General features: G+C 47.5%; 1 protein-coding gene across 20 annotated transcripts in view; it reads right to left on the bottom strand.

Annotated features, from left to right (window-relative positions):
* The window catches only part of LOC122937811 (zinc finger protein 569-like), a 350,216-nt gene that overhangs the window by 78,722 nt on the left and 253,939 nt on the right, over positions 1–17,555 (bottom strand). For all 20 annotated transcript variants that reach the window (XM_044292901.1, XM_044292887.1, XM_044292892.1 and 17 more), the window contains 3 exons: positions 2,186–2,290; positions 1,982–2,102; positions 1,838–1,902 (listed from right to left, as the gene is read on the bottom strand). In XM_044292901.1, coding sequence (XP_044148836.1) covers positions 1,838–1,902; positions 1,982–2,102; positions 2,186–2,290 — 291 coding nt within the window. The remainder of the gene's footprint in view (positions 1–1,837; positions 1,903–1,981; positions 2,103–2,185; positions 2,291–17,555) is intronic.

Here is a 17,555-nt window from a genome sequence, read left to right as displayed (position 1 = left end):
CCCTTAACAAGTAGGAGGCACAGATGCAAACTGTTGTAATTCCTGCACCGTTCACCTGATTTGGATGTAAATGCCCTCAAATTACAGCTGACAGTCTGTAGTTATAGCACATTTTGTCCGTTTCATTTCAAATCCATTGTGGTGGTGCATAGAGCAAAAAATGTTAGAATTGTGTCGATGTCCCAATATTTATAGACCTGACTGTATATTGACACCTTGCACATTCATAATTTCGACATCAGAAACCAGTGCAGTCCAAAGTGTGAAATGAGGCCTGTGAAATGCTGCACAGAGGGACACCAGGACACGTCCAGGAGATTCATGGAAGAGACCTGTCACCCTGATATTACTGAGCACGTCCTGGAGAGTCACAGCGCAGACCTGAGGGAGTCGTTACCACCTTAGTGTAATGGGCTAGGATCAGCAGGAACACTCCTATAGTTTCCTCTTCTCCTGTCTACTAGTATGTTTGGGGCAGTTGCTATGTATTATACCGTAGCTGATCTCTTGCTCAGCCGACCTCTCTTCTGTAGCTCACCTTGTTTGGAGAGGAGCTCCTGACTGGTTAGCCTTGCTGTAAATATTCCTAGTTTCTGCAGGGGCTGCTGGTTATAGTGTAAGCTCTGTGCTTTTCAGTCCAGTAATCCTTTTATTTTCTAGTATCTCTTCTAGTTTTCTTCATCAGTGAACCTTTGTTCTTATGGTTATGGTGGATTGACACAACCAATTATTGGACAGATTATCGGGAACGCCCGTACCTGCGAACGCCCATTCCCGACAATCTGCCCGTGTAAATGTGCTGCCGATGACCTAATGAATGAGCGAAACAGGCCTTAGTGTCCTCCTGTTTGTTTTAGGGTCAGTTTTACATATTAGTGTTTTTCATAGGAATATCTTCGGGGACAGTGAGGGTCAGTGATGGTATTGGGGTCAACGTCTAAGGACAGATCTAGGGAAAGATTCAGGGAAAGCTCCAGTCAGGGTCACTTATTGTCTGTTCAATCATCCGTTCACCATATAACCCCCATCATCCGTTTGTTCCACCATCTGATTACCATCCCCATCTTGGTCCAGTCATCTACTGATGAGTTCTATATCTGATATGTGCTTTGTATTATTCTTCATGGGACGGTCCGGCTGTTGCACAATTTGGTCCTACTGTAAGTCCTGGGGTTATCTGAGTACTGGGGACACTGTAAGAACCTGGGGAAGGCGCCTGCTACAGGGGAAGTCCAGTAACAGACTCGTCTCTGCTTCATTTAGTGGTCACTACTCACCTGGGCTCTTATCTGTAGGAATGTCCTCCTCACACTGGTCATCACCCCTCACATCTGTCTCTGTAGGAATGTCCTCCTTGTATTCCTCATCGCTCCTCACATCTGTCTCTGTAGGAGTCTCCTCCTTGTATTCCTCATCGCCCCTCACATCTGTCTCTGTAGGAATCTCCTCCTTGTATTCCTCATCGCCCCTCACATCTGTCTCTGTAGCATTAATATTGCGCAGATCTTCATCCTGATATAAAATCTGTGAAGCAAATATTGTAAGTTACAGGACAGTCGGACAAGATGCAAGAAATATTTTCCATGCCCACAAAAGATCGTTAAAGGGGTCATCATCCAAGTTTAACCTTTTTTAACAGATCCCTTCAGAGTGACCAGACTTGTGGTGGGTTCATACTTACCTGATCCCCACCGCTGGTTGCCGGCTTCATCACTCCACGACCGCCTCCGCAGGTACTGGGACTCTGGGAATCAACATCCCATTGATGGGGGCATGTGACCACTGCAGGTAACCAATGGCCGCAGCAGTGACCAGTGATAGGGAAAATTTACATTACCTGACCATCCTGTGGAAGGAGAGGACGCGGACATCTCTCTGGTGTTGTCCTCTGACTGGATCTCTCTGCAGGAGACACAGAGACTGGACTCAGACTTTACAGACAGAGAATTCCAGGACATATGTATTTAGTCCAGTCTGTTACCTGGAGATGTGAGGGGCTGGTCCTCCTCCATCATCACCTCCTTGTGTAGACGCTTGTGTCCTAAATACTCCCACTCCTCCATGGAGAAATAGACAGCGAAATCCTGACACCTTATAGGAACCTGACAACACAATGACACCGTCATCTCCCAGACCCCTCCAGTGCTGTGACTGTATAATGTCCCAGCATTCCCGGCGGTGTCACCTCTCCAGTCAGCAGCTCCATCATCCTGTGGACGACTTCTAGGATCTTCTCATTGTTCTTCTCATGTATCAGATTACTAGACGTCTTCTTCACCGTGGAGTAATCCTGGTCATTGAAGACATAATAATAAATGTCACCATGTACATTCCAGAGTCCATCACTTCTACAGCCATGTCCACCTGTAATTACCATAGATAATGGTGTAATGTGACATCATCAGAACCTCTCACCTCTCCAGTCACATCCCTGTAATTACCATAGATAATGATGTAATGTGACATCATCAGAACCTCTCCAGTCACATCCCCTGTAATTACCATAGATAATGATGTAATGTGACATCATCAGAACCTCTCACCTCTCCAGTCACATCCCTGTAATTACCATAGATAATGATGTAATGTGACATCATCAGAACCTCTCCAGTCACATCCCTGTAATTACCATAGATAATGATGTAATGTGACATCATCAGAACCTCTCACCTCTCCAGTCACATCCCTGTAATTACCATAGATAATGATGTAATGTGACATCATCAGAACCTCTCCAGTCACATCCCTGTAATTACCATAGATAATGATGTAATGTGACATCATCAGAACCTCTCACCTCTCCAGTCACATCCCTGTAATTACCATAGATAATGATGTAATGTGACATCATCAGAACCTCTCACCTCTCCAGTCACATCCCCTGTAATTACCATAGATAATGGTGTAATGTGACATCATCAGAACCTCTCACCTCTCCAGTCACATCCCCTGTAATTACCATAGATAATGGTGTAATGTGACATCATCAGAACCTCTCAGCTCTCCAGTCACATCCCCTGTAATTACCATAGATAATGGTGTAATGTGACATCATCAGAACCTCTCACCTCTCCAGTCACATCCCCTGTAATTACCATAGATAATGGTGTAATGTGACATCATCAGAACCTCTCAGCTCTCCAGTCACATCCCCTGTAATTACCATAGATAATGGTGTAATGTGACATCATCAGAACTTCTCACCTCTCCGGTCACATCACCTGTAATTACCATAGATAATGGTGTAATGTGACATCATCAGAACCTCTCACCTCTCCAGTCACATCCCCTGTAATTACCATAGATAACGGTGTAATGTGACATAATCAGAACCTCTCACCTCTCCAGTCACATCCCCTGTAATTACCATAGATAATGGTGTAATGTGACATCATCAGAACCTCTCACCTCTCCAGTCACATCCCCTGTAATTACCATAGATAATGGTGTAATGTGACATCATCAGAACCTCTCACCTCTCCGGTCACATCCCCTGTAATTACCATAGATAATGGTGTAATGTGACATCATCAGAACCTCTCACCTCTCCAGTAAGCAGGAAGAGTATCTCCAGGGTAAGATCTAATATCCTCTCCGCCATCTTGTCCCCATCTCCATCCATTATCTGGTACTGATGATGTCATCGGACAATCCTATATCACAGGAACCTGAATGGAAGAAGAGGAGTCAATGTAGAATCCGCATGAAATCCCATAGAAATGCTTATAATGACCGGAGATGATGAGGGACATTTGGGAGAAATCAGAGGAGATGAGGTCTTCTCTCTATTGTCTGGACTGATGACTAGAAGATCTCCTAAGGGCAGTTCCTCCATGTTTGAGGTCACAGCAGTGTAAAGTATGGTGCACCCTCACACGACCCCTACATACAATCCCTGGCTGAAGTGGTGATACACCCGACCAATCAGCTGTTTGAGGAGACCGTGGCTCGCCGGTGAGCGCTGCAGTCTTCTCGCAGGTCACCAAGCGCCGTCTTTAGTAAAGTGGTTGTGCTTGATATCGCAGCTGTGACCGGTGAAGGTGACATCACATGGCCTTGGAAGAGACGTAAGAGGTCACCGAGCGCAGCAGCCTCTTCATACAGCTGATCGGTGGGGTCCGGGGAGTAGGAGCCCCCGATCTCATGACCTATCCTGAAGATCGGTCATCAATATGATAATTCCAGAAAACCCCTTTGTCACCAGTACTTTATAAGAGGGTCTACAGGAATGTCCAGTTCACCCGGAGGAAGTCTTCTGGGCGAACCGGAGACAAGGAGGGAAGACGCCGGTGATGGCGGCCGGACCGGTCATGGAGGGACAGGAAGAAGATTTCTGTTCTTCCTTCTTGATCCAATTCATCTCTAGTTCAGGTCAAATGTTGACCAACGACCCGATTCTGGGGCCGGAGCCAGACTTTGTTTTATCGAAGGCCCCAGTTGACATAATAAATTGTCCCCAGCAGCTCGAGACCAGATCAGGTTCATCATTCACATGGAGGCTGCACCGGAAGGAGCGGAACGTTAGAACTGCCTGAGCTGTATCTGCAGGACTGACTGGACAGTGAGGGGACTATAACGGTGCACTACTGAAGCACCAGCTGTGACAGACATCACACACTGCACTACTGAAGCATCAGCTGTTACAGACATCATACACTGCACTACTGAAGCATCAGCTGTGACAGACATCACACACTGCACTACTGAAGCATCAGCTGTGACAGACATCATACACTGCACTACTGAAGCATCAGCTGTGACAGACATCATACACTGCACTACTGAAGCATCAGCTGTGACAGACATCATACACTGCACTACTGAAGCATCCGCTGTGACAGACATCATACACTGCACTACTGAAGCATCCGCTGTGACAGACATCATACACTGCACTACTGAAGCATCCGCTGTGACAGACATCATACACTGCACTACTGAAGCATCAGCTGTGACAGACAGAATACACTGCACTACTGAAGCACCAGCTGCGACAGGCAGAATACACTGCACTACTGAAGCACCAGCTGCGACAGGCAGAATACACTGCACTACTGAAGCATCAGCTGTGACAGACATCATACACTGCACTACTGAAGCACCAGCTGCGACAGGCAGAATACACTGCACTACTGAAGCACCAGCTGCGACAGGCAGAATACACTGCACTACTGAAGCACCAGCTGCGACAGGCAGAATACACTGCACTACTGAAGCACCAGCTGCGACAGGCAGAATACACTGCACTACTGAAGCACCAGCTGCGACAGGCAGAATACACTGCACTACTGAAGCACCAGCTGCGACAGGCAAAATACACTGCACTACTGAAGCACCAGCTGCGACAGGCAGAATACACTGCACTACTGAAGCACCAGCTGCGACAGGCAGAATACACTGCACTACTGAAGCACCAGCTGCGACAGGCAGAATACACTGCACTACTGAAGCACCAGCTGCGACAGGCAGAATACACTGCACTACTGAAGCACCAGCTGTGACAGACATCATACACTGCACTACTGAAGCACCAGCTGTGACAGACATCATACACGGCACTACTGAAGCACCAGCTGTGACAGACATCATACACTGCACTACTGAAGCACCAACTGCGACAGACATCATACACTGCACTACAGAAGCACCAGCTGCGACAGACATCATGCACTGCACTACTGAAGCACCAGCTGCGACAGACATCATACACTGCACTACAGAAGCACCAGCTGTGACAGACATCATGCACTGCACTACTGAAGCACCAGCTGTGACAGGCATCATGCACTGCACTACTGAAGCATCCGCTGCCACAGACATAATACACTGCACTACTGAAGCATCAGCTGCCACAGACATAATACACTGCACTACTGAAGCATCAGCTGTGACAGAGATCATGCACTGCACTACTGAAGCATCAGCTATGACAGAGATCATGCACTGCACTACTGAAGCATCACCTGTGACAGACATCATGCACTGCACTACTGAAGCATCACCTGTGACAGAGATCATGCACTGCACTACTGAAGCATCACCTGTGACAGACATCATGCACTGCACTACTGAAGCACCAGCTGTGACAGACATAACAGACTGCACTACTAAAGCATCAGCTGCGACAGACATAACAGACTGCACTACTGAAGCATCAGCTGCGATAGGCAGAATACACTGCACTACTGAAGCACCAGCTGCGACAGGCAGAATACACTGCACTACTGAAGCACCAGCTACGACAGGCAGAATACACTGCACTACTGAAGCATCAGCTGCGACAGACATCACACACTGCACTACTGAAGCATCAGCTGCGACAGACATCACACACTGCACTACTGAAGCATCAGCTGCGACAGACATCACACACTGCACTACTGAAGCATCAGCTGTGACAGACATCACACACTGCACTACTGAAGCACCAGCTGTGACAGACATCATACACTGCACTACTGAAGCATCCGCTGCCACATACATCATACACTGCACTACTGAAGCATCAGCTGTGACAGACATCATACGCTGCACTACTGAAGCACCAGCTGTGACAGACATCACACACTGCACTACTGCCTGCGGCTCCCGGCTCCCCGGTACCTGCTCCTCATGCCGGGGCTCTCCCTCCCGCTGTCCGGACATCAGAGCCTCTTTACAGGACGTTTCCAGAAGAACTTCCTCTTTCCTCAGGTTCCTGGAGTTTTCCTCTCCCAGCATGCTTTGCGGTGTGACGTCACAGGGCTGGCCCCGCCCAGCACACTGGTCAGTCAGCGCTAGCCCCGCCCCCTACACCTCCGGCGGCCATGTTAGTACACCCAGACATGGCTCCTGCTCCTCTCCTCACATCACTGAGGGCCACAGGCGCTTCCCTCACCATCTCCAGAGCCCCAAACACTGGGAGCGGCCAGCACAGCCGTATCTAAGCCTCTCATGTGAGATACAGCCTGCTGAGCCTGGATCACAGATTCTCTTGTGTGATACTGTCTGCTGAGCTGTGTATCTAATCCTGTCCTGTGTGATACTGTCTGCTGAGCTGTGTATCTAATCCTATCCTGTGTGATACTGTCTGCTGAGCTGTGTATCTAATCCTATCCTGTGTGATACTGTCTGCTGAGCTGTGTATCTAATCCTATCCTGTGTGATACTGTCTGCTGAGCTGTGTATCTAATCCTATCCTGTGTGATACAGTCTGCTGAGCTGTGTATCTAATCCTGTCCTGTGTGATACTGTCTGCTGAGCTGTGTATCTAATCCTGTCCTGTGTGATACTGTCTGCTGAGCTGTGTATCTAATCCTATCCCGTGTGATACTGTCTGCTGAGCTGTGTATCTAATCCTGTCCCGTGTGATACTGTCTGCTGAGCTGTGTATCTAATCCTATCCCGTGTGATACTGTCTGCTGAGCTGTGTATCTAATCCTATCCCGTGTGATACTGTCTGCTGAGCTGTGTATCTAATCCTATCCCGTGTGATACTGTCTGCTGAGCAAGTGTATCTAATCCTATCCCATGTGATACTGTCTGCTGAGCTGTGTATCTAATCCTATCCCGTGTGATACTGTCTGCTGACCTGTGTATCTAATCCTATCCCGTTTGATACTGTCTGCTGAGCTGTGTATCTAATCCTACAGGGTGTGATACGTATGACAGTTCCATACTGGTTACATTTCTATATGTTGCTGGCAGAGGCAGGCCACCCGCAGGGGCCGTCGTGTTCGTGGTGCTGTGATTTCCACTGACCCTGGAATAATGCCCAGTGTTCAGAGGCCACGTACCCTGAACCCAAAAAATTCGGAGAAAATAGTTGACTGGCTTACACAGGACACCCAATCTTCAACAGTTTCTGCTAAGAACCTTGACGCACCATCCTCCTCCAGCTCAGCTTTGGTCACCTGTTATCAAGTTACCACTCTCCCGCCCACCGACACCACCACCACCACAGCCACCACAGCCGCTTCACTTGATGCCTCAGAGGAGTTATTTACACATCAGTTGGATGAAATTAGTGATGTGCAACCATTATTGGCAGGGGATGTAGATAACAGGGATATGTCTCAGTCAGGCAGCATTACACACATGGACGTACAGTGTGATGATGATGATGATGTTGTACCCGCTGCTGCTTCCTTTGCTGAGGTGTCAGATACAAGTGAAGTGGTTGATGATGACGATGTGTCCCTGGATGCCACGTGGGTGCCTGCTCGAAGAGAAGAAGAGGGGGAAAGTTCAGAAGGGGAGACAGAGAGAAGGAGGAGACGAGTTGGAAGCAGGGGGAGGTCGTCGCAAGGAGCTAGTGGCACAGTCAGACAGCATGTATCGGCACCCGGGGTCAGCCAGACAGCACGCCAATCAACGCATGCTGTTGCCACCACCAGAATGCCGTCATTGCAGAGCTCAGCAGTGTGGCATTTTTTTTGTGTGTCTGCCTCTGACAACAGCGATGCCATTTGCAACCTGTGCCAAAAGAAACTGAGTCGTGGGAAGTCCAACACCCACCTCGGTACAACTGCTTTGCGAAGGCACATGATCTCACATCACAAACGCCAATGAGATCAACACATGATGACGAGTAGAAGCAGCACACAAGCTCAAAGCCACCATCCTCCTCCTGGTCCAGCATCTTCAGCCACGTCACCCCCTTGCCCGGCGTCTGACAGCTGGCTTGACGGAACTCTTAGCCCGCCAGCTTTTACCATACCAGCTGGTGGATTCTGAGGCCTTCAAAAAATTTGTTGCTATTGGGACACCACAGTGGAAGGTACCCGGCCGAATTTTTTTTTTTAAAAGGCAATCCCAAACCTCTACTCAGTGATTGAAAAGGAAGTCATGGCATCTCTGGCATACAGTGTTGGGGCAAGGGTCCATCTGACCACTGATACCTGGTCTGCAAAGCACAGTAAGGGCAGGTATATCACCTACACTGCGCATTGGGTCAACCTGCTGACGGCTGCCAAGCATGGAATGCGTGGCTCTGCTGCGGAGTTGGTGACACCGCCACGACTTGCAGGCAGGCCTACTGCCACCTCCTCCTACTCCATCCTCTTCCATAACCTCCTCGGCTGAGTCCTCTTCTGCTGCGGCGTCTGGCTGCACATCAACTGAATCCCCCCAGCTCCCCAGGGGCTATTCCACATCCCGGATATGACAGTGTCACGCTGTCTTGGGGTTGACTTGCCTGAAAGCAGAGAGCCACACCGGACCAGCACTCCTGAACGCACAGGTGGATCAGTGGCTGACTCCGCACCAACTAGAGATCGGCAAAGTGGTGTGTGACAATGGAAGCAATTTGTTGGCGGCATTGAATTTGGGCAAGTTGTCACATGTGCCGTGCATGGCACATGTGTTGAATCTCATCGTACAACGCTTTGTGTCTAAGTACCCAGGCTTACAGGACGTCCTCAAGCAGGCCAGGAAGGTGTGTGGCCATTTCAGGCGTTCCTACACGGCCATGGTGCACTTTTCAGACATTCAGCGCCGAAACAACATGCCAGTGAGGCGCTTGATTTGCGACAGCCTGACACGTTGGAATTCAACACTCCTAATGTTCGACCGCCTGCTCCAACAAGAAAAAGCCGTCAACGAGTATTTGTATGACTGGGGTGCTAGGACAGCCTCTGCAGAGCTGGGTATTTTTTTGCCACGTTACTGGACGCTCATGCGCAATGCCTGTAGGCTCATACGTTGTTTTGCGGAGGTGACAAACCTAGTCAGTCGCACCGAAGGCACCATCAGCGACCTCATTCCATTTGTTTTTTTCCTGGAGCATGCCCTGCGAAGAGTGCTGGATCAGGCTGTAGATGAGCATGAAGAGGAAGAGTGGTGGTCACCATCACCACCAGAAACAGCCTTGTCATCATCGCTTGCCGGACCTGCGGCAACGCTGCAAGAGGAGTATGAGAAAGAGGAGGCAGAGGAGGAATGTGGGTAGCTCGGCATCCAACCTTGTGCAAATGAGGTCTTTAATGCTGTCATGTCTGTTGAGGGACCCTCGTATAAAAAGGATGAAGGAGAACGACCTGTACTGGGTGGCCACGCTACTAGACCCCCGGTATAAGCAGAAAGTGGCGGAAATGTTACCAAATTACCGGAAGTTAGAAAGGATGCAGCAGTTCAAAACCAAACTAAAAAATATGCTTTACACAGCTTATAAGGGGGATGTCACAGCACAACGGGAATCTAACAGGGGAAGAGGGGAAAGTAATCCTCCTCCTACCATGACCACGGCGGCATGGACAGGACGCTTTACAGATGTGTTGTTGATGAGGATATGCATAGCTTTTTCAGTCCTACACATCGCCACAGCCCTTCGGGATCCAGCCTTAGAGAACGACTCGACCGACAGGTGGCAGACTACCTCGCCTTAACTGCAGATATCGACACTCTGAGGAGCGATGAACCCCTTGACTACTGGGTGTGCAGGCTTGACCTGTGGCCTGAACTATCCCAGTTTGCGATAGAACTTCTGGCCTGCCCCGCTTCAAGTGTCCTGTCAGAAAGGACCTTCAGTGCAGCAGGAGGCATTGTCACCGACAAAAGAAGTCGCCTTGATTACATCACCTTCATTAAGATGAATGAGGCATGGATCCCGAAGGGACTGACAGTGGGGGATATGTTTGACTAACAAAAGGCCTGATGACATGCCTTGGCCTCAAAATGGTCCCCAAGCTGCTGTATTTAATGTCTGCATACCAGATGACTTTCGTGAATTCTCCGCCACCAACTAGGGTTCAAGCCACAATGTTTTAGTCACCTTTCTGCCTGGAAAACATACATTTTTCTGGCCGCTGCTACAATACCTAATTTTTACACACATGCCTAATTTTTCTGGCCACTAGTGCTGCACTATGGCTGCAAAAACAAAAAAAAGGCACATACATGTGTCAATTACCCTTCGTGATCGGTACCTTGTTGTGGTGAAGGGGCTTGCGTATCACAATGAAGTGATCATCACCTCTATAAGTGTGTTGGCAATGTTGCCACATCCCAGATAAGGTCGTTGCTTCATTATGATCAGACTAAAAGCGATCGGCTGGATAATTTTTCATAGAAAAAACTATATATTTTTTTTTAAGTTGTATGGGTTTTTAATACATAAAATAAAAAATTCATAATAAAGTCTCTTAATAGTTTATTAGAAATAATGCAGACAATTTTAAAAATCCAATACAAATCAATTCCAATACAAAGCAAGTACAGAGCTCAGAACGAAATTATTTCAGGATGTCGTTAATTCGACAATGATTAATCAATTCAACACGTTCCCGGATAGGGGACGTAACGGGGATTAAACTGATGAGAATAGTACTACAGAAAATACCACTCATATCGGGTGTGACAGTAAATTGCACGGCGCAGACGCAGTGACCGTGGTGTGGATTCAAACAAAGGGGAGGGACCCAGCGTTTTTTTTAACCATCTCCCCGTTCTAAAAATCAATTCAATTCACCTTTTGGGGACCCTTGGTGTTGTACGTGGCTGGGTGGAGGAAGAAACCTTCAATGACATCAACGGGACATGGCTAGCTTGGTATCCAACCTTGTGCAAATGGGAAGTTTGCTGTTAGGCAAATGGACTGTTTGCAGTGCATTAAAAGGGGAGTTTGGTCTGTCAATGTCTGTAAAGCGGGCGTAACCTTTACACTACCTGATCGATACAACATCATACCTGATCGTATACACACACTGGATGTTTTAAACCACGTTGTTCCAAAAAATTTTGGATTGTTAGGTGATTTATGCCCTTTAAGGATTAAAATCCAAATCTGCGTCAACTATGTAATTTTCCATGGGAGTTTTGCCATGGATCCCCCTCCGGCATGCCACAGTCCAGGTGTTAGTCCCTTTGAAACTACTTTTCCATCACTACTGTGGCTAGAAAGAGTCCCTGTGGGTTTTAAAATTCGCCTGCCTATTGAAGTTATTGGCGGTTCGCCCGTTCGCGAACATTTGCAGAAATTCGCGTTCTCTGTTCGCTAACTGAAAATTTAACTTTCGCGACATCTCTACTCATCGGCTCCCACTTGTAGCCTTATAGTGCAAACTGTGGCTTAAGGTTTGGGCAGCGGATTCATAGTCAAAGCGTTCCCTGGCAGGTCTCCCTTTTTCCGGCTCCCAATTATTCGGGGCCCCATTGGATGAAATTATTTCCGAGGCCACGGGTGGTAAAAGTACCCACCTCCAGCAGGGCAGATCCAAGCGCACGTTTCGCGCTAAGCCCTCATATGCCAGGGATCACTCCTTTTGCTGCTTTTCGGGTAAACGACCAGCAGCAAGAGCCCCTCCCAAGTCCTCCACGCAAGACCAGCAGAAGAAGCCATTCTTTCGGCCTCAACCAGCCTGGCACCCGCAAGCTCAGCCCGCTCGTCCCTCGGCCAACAAGCAGTCCTCCGCATAAAGGAGCGCCCCCACCCTCATGGGTGGGGAGGGTCGGCTCCTCCTGTTTCAGGACATTTGGCGGGCCCACATTTCAGACGCTTGGACCCTCGAAATTGTAACCTCGGGTTACAAGATCGAGTTTGCTTCTCCTCCTTCATTCTGTCCCAGCCACCCAGAGATTTGGATCGGGCCCTCGCCTTTTTTCAGGCAATTTGGTCCCTCCTCGCTCACGACGTGAACTCCCCGGTTCCCCTGGAAAAACACTTCACAGGGTTTTATTCAAGCCTATTTGTTGTCCCCAAGAAAGAAGGATCCGTTCGACCGATTCTTGGCAATGGCACTGAGAGTCTTCACGAAAGTGCTCACTCCTCTCCTGGCCCTTCTTCGTACCAGGGGTATCACCCTGATTCCCTATCTGGACGACATCCTGGTCAAAGCGGTGACCTTCTGTCAGAACGAGGACAGTCTACGTATCACTCTCGATGCCCTGACACGCTTTGGCTGGTTGGTAAACTTCCAGAAGTCTTCCCTACATCCCACCAGGTGGGATCACCTTCCTTGGTATGGTCCTTGACACAGACATGGCATTAGTTTGCCTCCCTCTGGACAAGCGGCTAGCCCTTCTGCGGTTGGTCCGTCTTCTCCTCTTCTCCTCCGGCGCAGGTTCCCATCAATCCAATTTTGAAAGCAGTTCCATTTGCACAATTTTTACACCCGTTCCCTTCAACGAGCAATTTTATTTACTTGGGACAAGTCACCGAAGTCCTTGGACCGTCACATCCTTTTTTCCTCAAGGGTGCGTTCGGCACTCAGGTAGTGGCTCTTAGCCACAACCTTGGAGGCGGGGAAGTCCTTTCTCCCGGTCTCTTGGACGGTCATTACCACCGATGCCAGTCTTCAGGGTTGGGGCGGAGTCTTCCCGCCCCGGACAGTCCAAGGCGTATGGTCTCAGTCGGAGTCCAAACTGCCCATCAACATCCTTGAGCTCCGGGCCATTCATCTATCGCTTCTCCATTGGACCCCTATCCTGAGGGGGCGGCCAATTTGGATCCAGTCAGACAACACCACGGTGGTGGCTTACATCAACCACCAAGGGGGAACCCGCAGTCAAGCAGTGATGGAGGAGTCGGCCAAAATCCTGCAGTGGGCGAAGAATCATGTACCAGCTCAATTGGCGGTCTACATTCCCGGAGTGGAGAATTGGACAGCAGATTTCCTCAGTCGGACGACCGTGGACCCGGGAGAGTGGTCTCTGCACCCGGAGGTGTTCGACTCCATTTGGACTTGATGGCATCCAGACTCAACAAACTTTGGGTCTCGCTCTTAGTTCCTTAAAGGGACAAGTGTCGGCGCTGTAAATTTTTTTCCAGCGTCCGTTAGCAGAAAAGGCCCCGGTTAAGATCTTTCTACAAGGGGTGGCTCACACTGTCCCTTCATTTTGCCCTCCTTTGCCCTCTTGGGACTTGAACTGTGTCCTCAGTTCCCTCCAATCTGCTCCTTTTGAGCCTCTAGACGCTGTTCCCCTCCGTATTCTTTCCCGGAAGGTTGCATTCCTGGTGGCAATCACATCCATCAGGTGCATTTTGGAATTGGCAGCGCTTTCTTATAAGGAGCCGTTTCTTGTTTTCCACCAAGATAAGGCAGTGCTCCGTCCGGTACCTTCTTTTCAGCCGAAGGTAGTATCTGCCTTCCACGTCAACGAAGACATTGTTCTCCCTTCATTCTGCCTCTCTCCCTCACATCCTAAGAAGCAAGCTCTCCATAAGCTGGACGTGGTCCGGGCTCAGAAGATTTATTTGTAAATTTCTAGGTCGTTCCGCCATACGGACTCCCTATTCGTAAGGGCTTGCTAGCTTGTAAGGTGATAATTGCCAGGTGGATTCGCTTGGAGATTGCTGAGGCATACCGCTCCCGGGGCAAGGCACCGCCCCTCGGTTTCTCAGCTCACTCGACCAGGGCGTTTCCACCATGCTTCCACCTCACAGCTGTGTAAGGCAGCGACTTGGTCTTCCTTGCACACGTTCACCAAGTTCTACCAGGTGCATACCTTTGTATCAGCGGACGCTGCTCTGGACCACAAGGTCTTGCAGGCAGCGGTGTCTAGAGCTTGCGCGAGGACGTTGTCCATGGGTGTGTGGTTCTTCCCCCCCCCCCCCCCCTGGACTGCTTTGGAACGTCCCACAGTCCTGTGTCCCCCAATGATACGAGCGAGTAAACGATTTTTGTGGACTCACCTGTAAAATCTCTTTCTCGCTTAGTTCATTGGGGGACACAGCTCCCACCCATAATTATTCTTTTTTTGCCGCAGGTGATGGTGGTTGGTTTGACGGTAGGGTCCTCAGTTCTGGTTCGGTCCTACTGGCATTAGTTGGGTTATGGTTCCTTTCATGTATGTTTTTTTTTCCTTCTCCTACTGCTTGGGCACAAACTGATATTCTCTCTAAACATATCTGGTGGGATTGCCACTTAATAAAACCCTTCTGGAAGGAGATATGTGAGTTTCTTTCCAAACTGCAGGATAAGCCTTTCCCTTTGTCACCAAAACACTGCTTAATAGGCCTTAAGCCGTCTAACTGTAGTCCAATGCAGACTAATTGCCTTTAGCAACAACTTCTGGCAGTGGCCAGACTCCTTATTGCTTCAAATTGGAAGTCGAGAAATGTACCTGCTGTCCAACACTGGATGGCTCGCTGTGACCAAGTTTACAGGCTTGAGCAAATAGCCCAGTAATAATACTCCTAAGTTTGAGAAAGTCTGGGGGGCGTGGAAGAAGCTAAGAGGTTTTCTTTGATTGAGACCTATCTTGTTATGTCTATGCTCATAGGTCCTCCGTACTGAGGGATACTTATGCGATATTGATAACTGTACCCTGGGAACTATACTAGGAGGGTGTGAGATGCAGCTAATGTGACATCAATCTCTGTCTATTGTTCAAGTTCTTGTTCTCATGTAGCTATACAAAATAGTTGATTTGATGTATATGTATATGTCAATACTACTGTGCGTTATGCTGGGCATAATGTGATGCCATTGATGTACCTAAAGTATGACATTCCTTTGATTTGTACAATAAAATATTTTACAAACTAAACTGATATTCTCTCTCCAGGCTGGAGGGGTTATAGCTGGCAGAGGAGGAGCTAATACTTTTCAGCCTAGTGTCGTCCCCTAGTGGCAGCAGCAGTTATACCCACGGTCCTGTGTCCCCCAATGAACTAAACGAGAAAGAGAGTCCACTTTTATAATGGATAGTAATACCTACAAAAATAGTTATTACTTTACATTTCCCATATGTCTACTTCATGTTTAGATCATTCTCTAAATGGCATTATATTTTTTGGGGACGTTAGAAGGCTTAGAAGCAAATCTTGAAATCTCAGAAAATTTCAAAAACCCACATTTTAAGGACCAGTTCAGGTCTGAAGTCACTAAAAAAGCAAGGGTTAACAGCTAATAAAACTCAATATTTATTGCCCTGATTCTGTAGTTTACAGAAACACCCTATATGTGGTCTGAAACTGCTGTACAGGCACACGGCATTGCACAGAATGGAAGGAACGCCATGTGGGTTTTGGAAAGCAGATTTTACTGGAATAATTTTAAGCTGCCATGTCACATTTAAAGACCCTCTGATGCACCCCTAGAGTAGAAACTCCAAAAAAGTGACCCCATTGTAGAAATTACACCCCTCAAGGTATACAAAACAGATTTTACAAACTTTGTTAAGCCACTTTTTAAGGACCAGTTCAGGTCTGAAGTCACTTTGTGAGGCTTACATAATAGAAACCACCCAAAAATGATCCCATTTTAGAAACTACACCCTCAAGGTATTTAAAACTGATTTTTACAAACTTTGTTAACCCTTTAGGTGTTCCACAAGAATTAATGGAAAATAGAGATGAAATTTCTGAATTTCACTTTTTTGGCGGATTTTAAAAAAAAAAAAATTTTACAGAAACACCCCATATGTGGTCGTCAACTGCTGTACGGTCACACGGCATTGCGCAAAAGGAAAGGAACACCATATGTTTTTTGGAGGGCAGATTTTGCTGGACTTGTTTTTTGACACCATGTCCCATTTGAAGCCCCCCTGATGCACCCCGAGAGTAGAAACTCCATTTTGGAAACTACAGTGACCCCATTTTGGAAACTACAGGATAAGATGGCAGTTTTGTTGGTACTATTTTAGGGTATATAAGATTTTTGTTGCTCTATATTACACTTTTTATGAGGCAAGGTAACAAGAAATAGCTGTTTTGGCACAGTTTTTATTTTTTGTTATTTACAACATTCATCTAACAGGTTAGATCATGTTATTTTTATAGAGCAGGTTGTTACAGACGCGACAATATCAAATATGACCTTTTTTTGTTTTTTGTTTCAGTTTTACATAACAGTATTTTTGAAAAAAAAAGATTTTTTTAGTGTCTCCACATTTTGACACCGTTTTAGGGTTAGGGGTTAGGTCATGTGATATTTTTATAGAACAGGTTATTACGGACACGGTGATACCTAATATGTCAACTTTTTTTTATTTATGTAAGTTTTACACAATGATATCATTTTTTAAACAAAAAATCATGTTTTAGTGTCTCCATAGTCTGAGAGCCATAGTTTTTTCAGTTTTTGGGCGATTGTCTTAGGTAGGGTATGATTTTTGTGGGATGAGATGACGGTTTGATTGGCACTAAATAAAAAATTTCCCTTTATTTTGGCAAAAGGATATATATATTTTTTTACTTGACATTTTTTATTTAGTTTTTGGTAAAAAAAAAAATTTAACTTTTTATTTCACTTAATTTTTTGGCCCACTCTGGTACTTCAACTTTTGGGGGTCTGATCCCCTGTACAATGCATTACAATACTTCTGTATTGTCATGCATTGGCTGTAAGTGTATTGCACACTGTAATACACTTACAGCCTTCCTGCCTGTGAGGCTGTGGGCTGGATCTTACAGGCTCTCACAGAAGGCAGCCACGATGCCTACGGAAGGCATCATGCTGCCTTCTATGCCATCGAGTCCCCGTCACAGCAGCACGGGGACCCGATGGCTTCTTTCTCTCTGCACGTATATCGCACGTGCCGTGGTCAGCACTGACCGCGGCTGTGCAGGGGTTAATGCGCCGACATCGGTGATTGCCGATCCCCCGCCACTGCTCGGGCGGGCGCAGCTCCTGCAT

Source organism: Bufo gargarizans, chromosome 5 (assembly GCF_014858855.1).
Source record: "Bufo gargarizans isolate SCDJY-AF-19 chromosome 5, ASM1485885v1, whole genome shotgun sequence".
Classification (NCBI taxonomy): Eukaryota; Metazoa; Chordata; class Amphibia; order Anura; family Bufonidae; genus Bufo; species Bufo gargarizans.
Note: the sequence above shows the minus strand (reverse complement) of the source record. Positions and strands in the feature narration are given on the sequence as shown.